The 14,720-nt window shown below is 41.5% G+C and overlaps 1 protein-coding gene across 1 annotated transcript; it reads left to right on the top strand.

The window, feature by feature from the left end:
* The first annotated feature begins 981 nt into the window (after positions 1-981).
* On the top strand, positions 982-3,047 carry LOC111608207 (trypsin-3-like). The gene is made up of 6 exons (XM_023331609.1): positions 982-1,018; positions 1,251-1,440; positions 1,517-1,699; positions 1,851-1,912; positions 2,447-2,595; positions 2,702-3,047. Exons 1-6 carry the CDS (start codon positions 982-984, stop codon positions 2,855-2,857), a joined length of 777 nt encoding a protein of 258 aa, XP_023187377.1. The 3' UTR covers positions 2,858-3,047.
* The last annotated feature ends 11,673 nt before the right edge of the window (positions 3,048-14,720 follow it).

Genomic DNA, 14,720 nt, shown 5'->3' with positions numbered 1-14,720 from the left:
AAAAATATTTTTTCAGAACCACAATAAAGCCCAACTTTGTTACAAAATAAAATGGCAACAATGGACTTTTTCCTTAAATCTTCAAGTTAAGAACTAAAATATAAAAATATTTTTACAGCCAAGATATTTGCTGGAAATGGTGCATATTGTAGATTTATAGTCAAAGTAATGATATCAATCAATACTTGTCAAAATATTTTCACTGGGGCGTGCCGTGGTGGCATAGCGGTTAGCGCGACCCATATTTGGAGGCCTTCAGTCCTCGACGCGGCCGACGCAGGTTCGACTCCCGGACCCGACGATATTTGCCGCATGTCTTCCCCCCTCTCCTTCCCCGTTTCCTGTCAGCCTGCTGTCATATAAGGGACACTAGAGCCCACAAAAATAAAAATTGTCACTGATGCCCGACGTCCACTTTAGCGGACAGGTGATCATTTGTAATTTCTACAAATACAAAGATGTTATTTGGAAACTGCATCAGTAGTATTAGTCTTTAGAAGTTGCTTGATGTTACAAAATATTTTTACCTGCTAGAGTTTTCTACAGCAGAAGGAGGGACTGGATATTCCTGAGTTGGTCTGCATGCTTTTTTATCTGTCCACTATGTGGGATTTAACTACATTTTCTTGCAGTTGCAGAGGATGGCCAGTAGTTGGCAGTGTATTGTATGATGCACTGTTGTCCACCTTAGTGGTCTGTGTCCATTTACAATATAAAAGCCCAAATAAACACAAGAAATGGCTTTTGGATGGCTGTCCACTGTCCACTATGCAAACCATTGGACTGAAACTGACTGAGCAGCCAGCAATAAAAGCTGTTGGATATACAGAGAGGCTGCAGAACCATGGATCAGACCTTAGCCAGCCTGGCAGAGATCAGTGTCCGTCCTGTGATTGGTGGCTTCCTGTCCAACAGGAAGTGGTGAACAGAGTTTAAAAGCTCCTGCAGGACTGCAGACATTCACAGGAAGCTGGACCAGCAATGGCTCTGCTGAAGGTTCTGCTGCTGCTGGGGCTGGGTGAGTCGGACACACTGGACACACTGGAGACACTGGTGTCTCCAGTGTCACATTGGTGTCACATTGGTGACACAGTGGAAATGTCACCAATGTGACATTTGCTATGGCTCTGAATGCTATGAATTATGTTGATCTGTATTTTATTTTATCCATTCCATTATAAGCTGTCATGTTGGTTTCTTATTTCTACTGTGTGAATTTAATTTGCTAAAACAGCAACTTTCTTCTCCAGGTGTTGCAGTGAGTTCAGTGTCTCTGCAGAAGAGAATTATTGGAGGTGAGAAATGTAGAGACGATGAGCGTAGGTATCATGTGAAGATTTATGGACATAATAAGACACATGACTATATTTGTGGAGGATCTCTAGTCAGTCATCGGTGGGTTCTGACTGCAGCTCACTGCTGGGAGTCAGATCCAGGATGGTGAGTCAGGAAACATTTTACTGAAAAATCATCAATAACTATTTGTTTCTCTATTAATTGTGTTTTATTTGCCTAGGGTTATTGAGGCACATGTAGGAGTTCATCCTAAAAGTGCTCCAAAGCAGATTTATACAATCACTCATCATGAGATTTATAGAGACAGCAACGGTCGTAAACATGACATCATGCTCCTCAAGCTGCCAAGACTAACAATGATCCAACCAGTCAGTCTAGCTGCCTGTCCAGATACTCTCCTACTGTAAGTTTTATCTTCTCAAATGTCAGAATTTGGTTCTTGATCTGCAAGATGATGCAAAGTTCATCCAGGAAAACCTTTGAGCTCTGGTCTCCCAGAGTTAGTTGTTTTTCTTAATGTGATTTATTTTTATTTTGTTTTTCTTGTGTTTCAGCGGCACCAAGGTTCAGATTGCAGGTTTTGGAGGATCAAAACTTGGCCTGTTTGGCAAAAGAAGTGAGATGAATGTTCATGTTTCTCATTGTTGTTGTTATTACCTCACAATGATTCAGACAATTCAAACCATTGTTACACTCTGCTGAAGCTGAACTTAGTTTTGATCATCAAACTCTCTGAGATAAACGGCTTAAAGCTGCAATAGCAAGTCTTGAGAAAACTGTGACCTTACCCTGAAAATTAGAACCAGCAACATTACAGGTCCCTCCCCTGTAAAGGGAGCAGGATGTACATTAGCATTGATTGACAGCGCTAAGACCCTCCTCTAGGCTCTGATTGGTTGTTTTTGACCTGGAGTTCTGCATTTCTGCAGGCATGCTGGGACAACAGGGAGGAGGTGGAGGAGATCAATAGATTATCTGTCTCATATTTACCATGAGGATATAGTGACAGTTTTGATAAAAATGTAAAAAATACTTTTTATACAAGTAACATGCTGCAGTTTAATAACCACAGATAACAAAGTGATATCCTGAGCAAAATGTGACAACACTTAAACTGACCTTACATGTTGGTGCTGCTTTTCCTCTGCAGTCCATCATCATACAGATGATCTCCGGTGTGCAGAGATTGAAATTGATAAACATGAAAAGATGGAAAAGCTTATGGCAACACATGAGTTCTTTGAGTACACTTTCCAGAAGTGGTACAGTGTGAGAAGCTCTAAGAAAGACTCATCTAAAGTAAGTCAGTCTTTAAATCATTTTCTGCACAAAACCTTGATATTGTCTCCATTTTACTGGATAAATCACAGCAGCATATAAACTGAAAGCTTTGTGTTTATCACAGGGCGACTCTGGTGGAGGAGTTGTGTTCAAGAACAGGCTGTATGGTGTTTGTGTTTTCACTTCAAGCTACAAGTATGCAGACAACGGACCAGCTGGTGTCATGGACGTCTGTGGCTATAAGAAGTGGATAGATGACACAATTAATCCAAAATCATAGGTTGCTCTGTGTCTGTATTGTAGCTTAATGTTTCCAGCATCATAAAATCACAAAGTCTAGTCAATGTTTAAATTTCAGTTTTCATTTGATTAATTTTATGATTTACACCTGAATTATTTGGAGTTTAAAGTTATTGTGTTCAAGTTGATCTGTGATAATATCTTATTTCTGAATAAGTGAAGCTGCAGTTTGTAATAATCAGTAATAATATCCACTGTCACATGACTACAAAATAAACAGCTGTTATCTGATCAGATTGTCTCTTTTGTGCTTATTATTGAACACATTTCAGCTTTAAAGGCTGCTAAACTTGTTATTAAAAGGACCAAAACTAAAAACAAGCAGTTAGAAATAATGTTATTGTTTTTACTTATTATTGTTATTGGATCAGTAGCTCGGCTGTCTGGCTCTGGTCTGCTCTCTGGTTCCCATAAACTCTTTCAGGCTGAATACAGAAGTGATTCCATGGAAATAACACAGGAGGCTCCTTTATTCACCATCCTTCCCCCCCGGTAGTTTTAGGCTGAACAAGTTGATCCGGAGTGAAGTGAAGGCTGTAAACTTTGCTGTGCTGCGTTAGCTTTAACTGGTAGCCACGAATATTTACAAGCCACCGTCTTCTTAATTCAGGACCGCTTGGAAATCCATGAAAACTTAAATCCCATTATATTTGGAAAGCCAACAATGTGCATTTTATTGCTTTATTTGCATTTGAAATACGACTTTGTCTTTTCTAGCTGTCATGGAAACTTAAAGCGGAAACAAGAAAGCCGCATTTCGCTCATGCGGATGTGACGTCAGCGCCGTTCATGCAAAGATCCCATTTGTTAAGAACTGTGAGAGAAGTTCAAATACATGTAGAGAGTGAAACTTCTTCCCAAAGATTAAGATACATTACAGATTTCTAAAGAAAATATAAAGGGGAAACCACAGATAATATAAGAAATAGCGCCCCCTTTGCATCCAGAGGTCTGTAAGGTTTTGGTTTTTTCTCCATGTTAATTTAGGTTTTTGAGTCGTTTTCACTTAATTGAGTCTCCGTGTTGTCCTGTCCATCCCAGCTGTCTCCTGATTGTCTCCCTATGTATTTAAACCCACTTGTTCCTTGTTCTTTGTCAGGTCATTGTCTTGTCGTCTAGTCCACAGTCTATGGGATTATTACCAGTTGCTACCAGTTTTTGAGTTAATAGCCTTCTGCTCATTCTGTGTTGCCTGGATTTTGGACTTTGGGATTGTATTTTCACATTAAATCACCATTAATTCTCTACAACCTGGGTCCGCTGCGTCTGCCTTGCCACCTTCATAACCTTCAGTGGTCCGTCCCTGCCCCTTTCTGTTTGCTGCATCCAGGTGGATTTGGCTGTTTTGCCTACAGAGAACATTTTAAAAGATCAGCTCAGGCCTTCCCCTGCTGACTGGGGCGTTGAGAGGCTTAAACGGACTAAGTGCAATATTATATTTGTTGTTGTATCACTGATTTATTCAGGTTGTTTTCTTTCAGGGACGGAGGCTGCTGTGGCGGTGTCTTGTCTTATGTGTTTATTTTGTTGGTGCCCCTTTTTCTTTCTTTGCTGTGTTTTTGTAGTGCCCCTTTTTCTTCACTGGATGTTGCCCCTTCCCTCACAGCTAAGCCTCTGTGTCCCTTGAAATTTAAACATATTTTACTACAACCAACAATTTTGTTAAACCGCATTCACTGTGTTTTAACCATTCTATTTTAGGTCTTTTTAAATGTTGAATTCTAATAAATCTTGCAGCACTTCTTGAATCTTGTCTCCTTCTAACATAAACTTACCTGTGCCCTTAAAATAAAATTTTCCTGGAGTGTTATTCCAGGTGGCGTTGTTGTTTTCTCTCATTCATTACAAACCTTAACATCCCCTATTTGTGTTTCATAACCTTAAAGAAAATCCACCCCAGGTTGCCACAATAACATAGAGCAACTTATGGATTAAGATACGTAGAGGTTCAAACAAAGGTGGAAACATCGTCCTTCTGTCAGATTAAATTTTAATTAAAACAAAACCTAAATCCTGCCACAGGGGAGTAGTAAGTCACCAGAAAATGTTTTCTAAGTAGCTCTTCAACATTAATACAAACATTAATAAAATTGCAATTGAAAAAAGGTGTGTTGTCACAAAACGGACAGGAAAGTCTTTACAGGGAAAACGACATACATAATTATGAAATAAATTTCTTAAATACAAGGTAAATAGTTTTTTCACTAAAAAACTATTTGGTTCATATTTTCTTTAGAAATATCATCAAGATTTTTAAACAAATGTTTTCTTCTCAGACTAGAGGGGAAGAAAACAGTTTGCCAGTTTCGCGACCCAACTAAAACCCCAGTGTCATTACTGTTACCCCCATATATTTGTAATATTATTGTTAGTATCAGTACCAGAAACCGCCAGTAGGTGGCTTGTGGGTTTACACTTTGGTTTCGACAACAGAGAAAAATAAGAGTAGAAGAAGAAAGAGTAGCTGGCTGTAGCATGTTCTGCTGAGCTGTTCCTGCATACGTTTGGACTTTAATAGTTAATTAAGTTATATATATATATACATATATATGCACAGCAATGCACAGTGGTTGATCTCTCTACGAGAGGACCATAGTAACCTCCCTGAGCAAGCCTTAGTAACCATCACTGTGACAGATGTCCAAGAAAGAGTCTCAGGTATGAAAAACTGGACAGCACCAGGGCCTGACATGATCCATGCCTACTGGCTAAAGAAACTCACTGCCCTCCATGAGCAACTGGCAGACCAAATGAACCAGCTGCTACAAAGTGGGACTCACCCTGAATGGTTAACTGAAGGGCGGACAATCCTAATCCAGAAGGATCCATCAAAGGGTCCAGTCCCACCCAACTACCGACCAATAACCTGCCTCTCCACAACATGGAAGCTCATGTCAGGCATCATAGCGGCCAAGATAAGCAAACACATGGATAAACACATGAGCACGGCACAGAAAGGTATCGGTATAAATAGCAGAGGAGCCAAACACCAACTCCTCGTAGACCGCACAGTTGCCCGAGACTGCAAAACCCGACACACCAACCTGTGCATGGCTTGGATTGATTACAAGAAAGCCTATGACTCAATGCCGCATACCTGGATCATTGAATGCTTAGAGATGTATAACATCAACAGGACTCTGAGAGCCTTCATTGCAAACTCGATGAGGCTGTGGAAAACCACCCTTGAAGCCAACTGCAAACCACTTGCACAAATGTCCATCAAATGTGGCATACACCAAGGAGATGCTCTGTCCCCGCTACTGTTCTGCATAGGCCTGAACCCCCTCAGCCAAATTATCAACAAGACTGGCTACGGATACCGACTCAAAAATGGGGCCAACATCAGTCACCTTCTCTACATGGATGACATCAAGCTGTATGCCAAGAGTGAGCGAGACATCGACTCACTGATCCACACCACCAGGATCTACAGCACGGACATTGGGATGTCATTCGGACTAGAGAAGTGTGGTCGGCTGATCACCAAGAGGGGGAAGGTCATCCGCACAGAAGGGGTCTCACTCCCAGAAGGAACAATAGCAGACATAGAGGACAGTTACAAGTACCTAGGTATACCACAAGCAAATGGCAACCTCGATGAGGTCACAAGGAAAGGAGCCACAGCTAAATACCTCCAACGAATAAGGCAAGTCCTGAGAAGCCAGCTCAATGGCAAGAACAAAATCCGTGCGATAAACAGCTATGCCCTGCCAGTAATCAGATACCCTGCTGGAATAATTAGCTGGCCAAAGGAGGAGATAAAAGCCACGGATATTAAGACTAGAAAACTACTAACAATGCACGGAGGGTTCCATCCCAAATCCAGCACCCTGAGACTGTACACGAGCCACAAGGAAGGAGGCAGAGGACTAGTGAGTGTGAGAACCACAGTCCAGGACGAAACAACTAAGATCCATAAATACATCAGGGACAAAGCCTCAACAGACAATGTGCTCAGTGAATGTCTCAGACAACAGGGAACGGAGGTTGAGGTGCCAGAGATACCATCATGGCAGGACAAGCCCCTACATGGGATGTACCACCAGCAAATAACCCAAGTGGCTGATATCAGTAAATCCTACCAATGGCTGGAAAAAGCTGGACTCAAGGACAGCACAGAGGCCCTCATCCTGGCCGCCCAGGAACAGGCCCTAAACACCAGAGCAATAGAGGCCCAGATATACCACACCAGACAAGACCCAAGGTGTAGGTTGTGCAAGGAGGCCCCTGAGACAGTCCAGCACATAACAGCAGGGTGCAAGATACTGGCAGGGAAAGCGTACATGGAACGACATAACCAAGTTGCAGGCATAGTGTACAGAAACATCTGTGCAGAATATGGACTGGAAACCCCGAGATCAAAGTGGGAAACACCCCCAAAGGTGGCGGAGAACGCCAGAGCTAAGATCCTGTGGGGCTTCCAGATCCAGACAGACAAAATGGTAATGGCGAACCAACCAGACATTGTCGTAGTGGATAAACAACAGAGGAAAGCCGTTGTGATAGATGTAGCAATACCAAGCGACTGCAACATCAGGAAAAAGGAGCACGAGAAACTAGAGAAATACCAGGGCTCAGGGAGGAACTGGAGAGGGCCTGGAAGGTGAAGACCACAGTGGTGCCTGTGGTCATCGGGGCCCTCGGGGCAGTCACCCCCAAACTGGACCAATGGCTACAACAGATCCCAGGAACAACATCAGCCATCTCAGTCCAGAAATGTGCAGTCCTTGGCACAGCCAAGATACTGCGCAGAACCCTCAAGCTCCCAGGCCTCTGGTAGAGGACCCGAGCTCAGAGGATAAGAACCACCCGCGGTGGGTGAGAAGGGAAATTTATTTTATGAATGGGTTGGTTTTCTTTAGAACCACACTCAACTTGGGACATTGCCCCCTGCAGGCCTGGATTCAATAAACTGAGCTCCAGGTTTCAACCCAACTGCTGGATCTGCTGGATCCACTTCCTGCCTTTCACTGGATTAAGATTTTAGAACCCAAGAAACACAAGGCCATTGAAATTGACAGAAACTTGACTGACTGACTTAAAGAGCACTGAACTAAAGAAATGAACTGCGCAATAAGGAATCTGAACACACTACCTGATGTAATAAGGGTGGACACTTTCTGTTGGGAAAAAAGTGCAATAATATTCTATTCAATTTTGTATTAAACATTTGTTCATTTTTTGACAACAGGGTTGTTTGTGTTTACTCTCCTCCTTTAGCATGAATACTAATTTCTTACATTGGTAAGAAATCCAAATTTTTTCAACCTACCTGTTTGTGAGTTACACATGTTGGTCACATTACCTTGAGAAATAATGACATTTTGTTAAAAATAAAACAGGTTTTAATGCAGAAAATGGTCAAATGTTACAGGTCATACAATTGGATCAGATACAGAGTGACGTTCACCGTCCAGCGCTGGATCCACTCAGCTCACCTTAGTGGTGACACCAAGTGAAGCAAAGACGAGTTCTGCTTTATTTTCTCCTCATTCTGCTCTCTCTAAGGTGTTGCCTTCCTTAATCTGTTCTTGTTCTTGTGTTATTGTCGCCAGTCTGAAATGTTATGGTTATGTCAGCGTGCAGCAGTGTGCGTGTGAGCAGATAAAACACATGGAGAAAAGACAAAGAGTCACTTTGTCCACAACAGAGTGTTCCTTATAAATTACTTGTAACAATTTTGGTCTAAAGTTACAAGGTTCATAGTTTCTTTTATGAAGGACATTTCAGTTCCATTAGTCTTTTTGTTTTTCACAATGTAGCATCAGGGATTATTTTCTATTTTTTCTATTTATGTTTGTCCTGAACTTGATCTTTGTTAGCACATTAGCTCCACTTTACACCAATCTAACTTTTAGCCACATAAAACGGATGTTTTTTTAAAGTAATAGCTGAATATGTAATCACATCTCTAATTAGTCAAATCACAGGCTGTTAAACTGAACATTTGTACATTTTAATGTGTATTTTTTACCATCTTGGAAATATGCCAATGTTCACAGAGTAAGCTGTCTGTTGCAAAAAATAGAACAAATCTTTTCAAAAGTAAAGTATTAAAATAATGTTTGTGTCATGAGGTGTGTTTTTTCGTGCTCATTAGGCCTCGTTATGCCTGCCGCCTGGGCGTGATTATCTCAGCTGTTTCGTTTTCTTGATCGAGTATTTAAGTTCTCCGGTTGCCGCCGGTGTTTTGTGGGATCATCTGCGTTGCTCGCTGCTCTCAGTGAGTTTTCAGAACGTGTATGCAGGAATGATACCAGTCTTGGGAAAATAAAAGTCATTTTACTTTTCAAACTAAGCTGCATCTGGATTCACCTTCTTCCACAAATCACTGTTCCTGACAGATTGTTTCACTCTACTGAACATGTGTGATTACAATGAATTTTGCTCATTATACAAGTCAAAACAAAACACTTTTGAACAGTCAAAAATCTCCAACAATGAGTTTGGAAAGCAAAAATACTTTATATGTAATACTATACATATAAAATGAACTTTTTGTTGTAGTTGTACCTTTCAGCAGCACAAATGCCTAAGCAGTGACCAGTCCCACCATGTTGGATGTCCAAGTTACGACACAGGGGTGTACTGTCCCAGTTTTTCCACTGTTGTAACCTTCAAACCTTTTTGTGCACTTCGACTGAGTCCAGACTTCATGGAGGGGTTTAGGGTGCAGCCTTAGTGTTTTCACCAGGCCGTGGAAACGCGCACACCCCTACATGCACATGTATATACACAAGTAAGGTTAAGAAAATTACACATAAGGAAACTCCCTCTTTAAAGCAGAGCTTAGATTGAGACCTAGAATATGAATCAGAAACTGTTGCCAGGCACCATTTGCTTTATTCTCCAATAAGGAAACATGGAGATGGACCAGTTCTGTAATTTGGTCTAAATCAGGGGCGTCAATGTCCAGTCCTCCAGTTTCTGTCCTGCAGTTTTTAGATGAGCCACAGGTACAAAATACTGGAATGAAACGGCTTCATCATCTCCTCCTGGTGTGGGTCGGTTCTCCAGAACCTTAATGACCTCATTATTCTGTTCAGGTGGTTCAGCAGAGGCTCATCTAAACGTTGCAGGACTGCGGGCCTCCAGGACTGGAGTTTGACGCCTGTGGTCTAAATAAAGAAGGTTGATGATTTCAACTCACTGACTCCTCTTTGGTTTTTTTCCAAAGTTTTAGTGCAAACAGAAAAGAAAAGCAGAGAAAAAACATAACCATAACACCACAATAAAATAAACTTTTATGTACTTATCAATGTCTTCTTTTTTCTGCTTTTCTACATTACATGCTTCACTACACTACTGAAAATGTGTTAGGCTGCAATTACATTTAAAGATAAATTACACAAGGAACCACTTAACACACTTTCTAGGTGAAACAACATTTTTCTTTCATTACAGACATTTTAAAATACTCCAACACGAGGCACAACTTCATGAATTTTAAATATATTGTCAATTTATTAAAGAACAATTAAAAACTTAACACATTAAACATGAACATTTAAGTGTGACTAAAAAGCAAGATATTTATTAATCTAAAGAACAGAGAACCAAAGTAAAAGAAAATTTCAATCTGAACATCTGAAATTCTTCTTTTTTGGCTGAAGGCTCGTTATTACATTTGTGACGAATGACTACACGCAAAATAAAAATAAAGATCCTGTAAATGGCTGTTTGACCATCAGAGCGTTCAGCCGGGATTAAAGACAGAGAGTCTCTGAGTGGGAATGTGGACAATTATTCTAAATACTAGATGCTTTTTGTCCAGAAGGAGCATTCATAAAGCGGGCGACTGCAGCTGGACCGGTACCGGTACCTGCTTTAAGTTCTGCTCAGAGCTCCAGGATGATCAGTCTGGATGAATCTAAACGCTCAGAAACCAGCAGATCAATCTGATCTCTGATCAATGGCTCCATGTTCTCCATCAGAGCCAAAGCTCCTCAGGTAGCGGCTCACCTTGATGCAGCTACTGATATACCTGGGATTGTCTCCACACCTGATCACCTTCAATAATCAAACTGTCTGATCAGCCCTGGTTTCTCTCTAGTGAGAATAAATATTCAGACGATGAGTTTCATCTTTATGAGACACAAACTGAGCAACATGATTATTTACATTGAGGTTTTCACATCCTTTATTTCTCTTTTCTTTATTCTGTGTGTGTGTGTGTGTGTGTGTGTGTGTGTGTGTGTGTGTGTGTGTGTGTGTGTGTGTGTGTGTGTGTGTGTGTGTTAGCTTATTGTCTGAGGATAAATGTCATGGTTTAAACAGTAAAATATTAAAATCATAAAATCATGGGGTTTGATGCTTCCTGGTCTAAATAACTGAATCAGATTTCAGTGGATTTAGTGAGTTTTGACTCTTTCTAGTTTATTTTTGTCCACAGAAAAAGTTTCCTGGCTGCTGCACATTTTTACGCCAGCAAAAAAGTTTACGTCTATTTACAGAAACTTTGGTGCAAAGTTAATTTTTATACATGCCGACTTGTGCGTAAAATATGGCGCCGCACATTTTTGTGCGCAGGCTTTATGCATGAGGCTCCTGATTTCTACGTTCTGATCGGTTTCAGTGACTCCGGCTCAAATTAAAAATAACATTACTCATCACTGCTTTGGCAGGAGGAGCCAGGCAGTTGGACCATTACACCTGTTTAGGATTGTATTTGAAATGTAATCAATTACAAATTTATTGATGGAACTTGACTTAATGCTGTGTTTTGATTATTGATTCTATATTGCTTTGTGATTCCTTGTTTGTAATGATGTAAAGCACTTTGAAATGCCTTGCTGCTGAAATGTGCTATACAAATATAATTTGATTGATTGATTGATACGTCATTTACCCAGAATACATTGCTGCGTGAACAACATGGCAACATTCCTGTGAAAATATTTTATTAAAATTTCTAAAAACTAAATAACCTATAGTATTATTACTGTATTGTTTTTACATCTAAGATAAATATTTCCCAAATAAGGACTATTTTTATAACTAGTCATGGATGCCTTTAAAGCAAAAGAGATGTAAACATTTTATTTACTTTAATTGCTCAATAAGAGGAAACACATTAACAATAAAAATCAGACTGCAGTTTGTGTCATTACTTTGGATGAATCATGATAAACTGCCACGTTGTGCCTCAGAAATCCAAATTAGTCAAACTGGCTACATTGTTTTCATAAGTAGCAATTTTTCTTCCATCAGAGGATATTTCAGTTATATTTAACTCTCTAACTCTTTGAAACTGGAGGGGCTGAATGTTAGGAGCCGAGAGCAGCTGACAGTAAAAAAACAGGAAAAAGTATGCCTTTATTTCTTACCATCTTCAATGTAGAGCCTTTACAACCGCAAAATAAAATCTTAATATTTTTCTAGAAAAACTCTGGTGCTGAACCTGAAGTTGAAGTTCTGATACTTCCCAGATATTCAATTTCTACATATTTATATTTTCTCAGCCATCCAGGACATGGGAAAACAAAAAAGGAAAAAAAGATTTAAAGCAACTAAAGTTATAATTTAATTGAGAAAAACACATTTGATATGCATTGATGTTTACTAGTCAGTTTTGGTCCTGCAGCTTGAAGACAATGAAAAAATGTTAAACCACATTTTATGTTACATTTCACTGAAACTTTGCAGACCACCCCCCTGCCCAACAAGACTGCTCTTAAGAAATATTCCTGTTTATGGCCCCCCAATGATGAAATGGGATTTCTTCCCTTGCTCCCAGATTTTGGGTATGATCTCTAGTTTTTAGTTTTACTAACCGAAGCTGTGCATTAACTCTAGAAAATTCCACTTTAGGTCCAAAGATAATTCATCCATCTCCTTCCGCTTTATCCGGGGTGGGGTCGTGGGGGTAGCAGCTTCAGAAGGGAGGCCCAGACGTCCCTCTCCGGCCTCTTGTTCCAGCTCTTCCGGGGGAATCCCGAGGCGTTCCCAGGCCAGCCGAGAGACATCGTCCCTCCAGCGTGTCCTGGGTTTTCCCCTCCTCCCGGTGGGACCTGAACACCTCACCAGGGAGGCATCCAGGAGGCATCCCGACCAGATGCCCCTCAGCTGGCTCCTCTCAATGTGAAGGAGCAGCGGCTCTACTCTGAGTCCCTCCCGGATGACTGAGCTTCTCACCCTGTCTCTAAGGGAGAGCCCAGCCACCCTACGGAGAAAACCCATTTCGGCCGCTTGTATCCGCGATCTCGTTCTTTCGGTCATGACCCAAAGCTCATGACCATAGATGAGGGTGGGAACGTAGCTGGACCGGTAAATCGAGAGCTTCGCTTTTTGGCTCAGCTCTCTCTTCACCACGACGGACCGGTACAGCGCCCGCTTGACGGCAGACGCTGCACCAATCCGCCTGTCGATCTCCCGCTCCCTTCTTCCCTCATTCGTGAACAAGATCCTGAGATACTTGAACTCCTTCACTTGGGGCAGGACAACCCCCTGACCCGGAGAAGGCACTCTACCCTTTTCCGGCTCAAGACCATGATGGCCTTGGATTTGGAGGCACTGATCCCCATCCCGGCCGCTTCACACTCGGCTGCGAACCGCTCCAGCGAGAGCTGCAGATCACGATCTGATGAAGCCAAAAGGACCACATCGTCTGCAAAAAGCAGAGATGAGATCCTAAGGTCACCAAACTGGATCCCCTCAACACCTTGGCTGGTCTAGAGATTCTGTCCGTGAAAGTGATGAACAGAATCGGTGACAAAGGGCAGCCCTGGCGGAGTCCAACTCTCACCGGAAACGAGCCCGACTTACTGCCGGCAATGCGGACCAGACTCTGACACCGGTCATACAGGGACCTGACAGCCCGTATCAAAGGGCCCGGTACCCCATACTCCCGGAGAACCCCCCACAGGGCTCCCCGAGGGACACGGTCGAATGCCTTCTCCAAGTCCACAAAACACATGTAGACCGGTTGGGCGAACTCCCAGAACCTTCCAGGACCCTGCCGAGGGTGTAGAGCTGGTCCAGTGTTCCACGACCAGAACCAGATCTTTCAACCTACCTGTTTATGAGTTACACATGTTGGTCACATTACCTTGAGAAATAATGACATTTTGTTAAAAATAAAACAAGTTTTAATGCAGAAAATGGTCAAATGTTACAGGTCATACAATTGGATCAGATACAGAGTGACGTTCACCGTCCAGCGCTGGATCCACTCAGCTCACCTTAGTGGTGACACCAAGTGAAGCAAAGACGAGTTCTGCTTTATTTTCTCCTCATTCTGCTCTCTCTAAGGTGTTGCCTTCCTTAATCTGTTCTTGTTCTTGTGTTCTTGTCGCCAGTCTGAAATGTTATGGTTATGTCAGCGTGCAGCAGTGTGCGTGTGAGCAGATAAAACACATGGAGAAAAGACAAAGAGTCACTTTGTCCACAACAGAGTGTTCCTTATAAATTACTTGTAACAATTTTGGTCTAAAGTTACAAGATTCATAGTTTCTTTTATGAAGGACATTTTAGTTCCATTAGTCTTTTTGTTTTTCACAATGTAGCATCAGGGATTTTTTTCTATTTATGTTTGTCCTTAACTTGATCTTTGTTAGCACATTAGCTCCACTTTACACCAATCTAACTTTTAGCCACATAAAATGGATGTTTTTTTTAAAGTAATAGCTGAATATGTAATCACATCTCTAATTAGTCAAATCACAGGCTGTTACTCGCCAGTTGGTCTTGTTACTCCTCGTCTTTCTCCCTGGTTTCCTCATGGCCTCTTCATTTGTCTGATTTTGTTTATTTTTATTCTTTGGACGTTGTTGGTTTATTGTAAGTCTGATTTTTAATTAAATCTCCAACAGAACTTTTACGTCTCCTGCCTGCTGCATTTG

The sequence above is a fragment of the Xiphophorus maculatus genome, chromosome 3, assembly GCF_002775205.1.
Source record: "Xiphophorus maculatus strain JP 163 A chromosome 3, X_maculatus-5.0-male, whole genome shotgun sequence".
NCBI lineage: Eukaryota > Metazoa > Chordata > Actinopteri > Cyprinodontiformes > Poeciliidae > Xiphophorus > Xiphophorus maculatus.
This window is presented reverse-complemented; position numbering and strand designations above follow the sequence as displayed.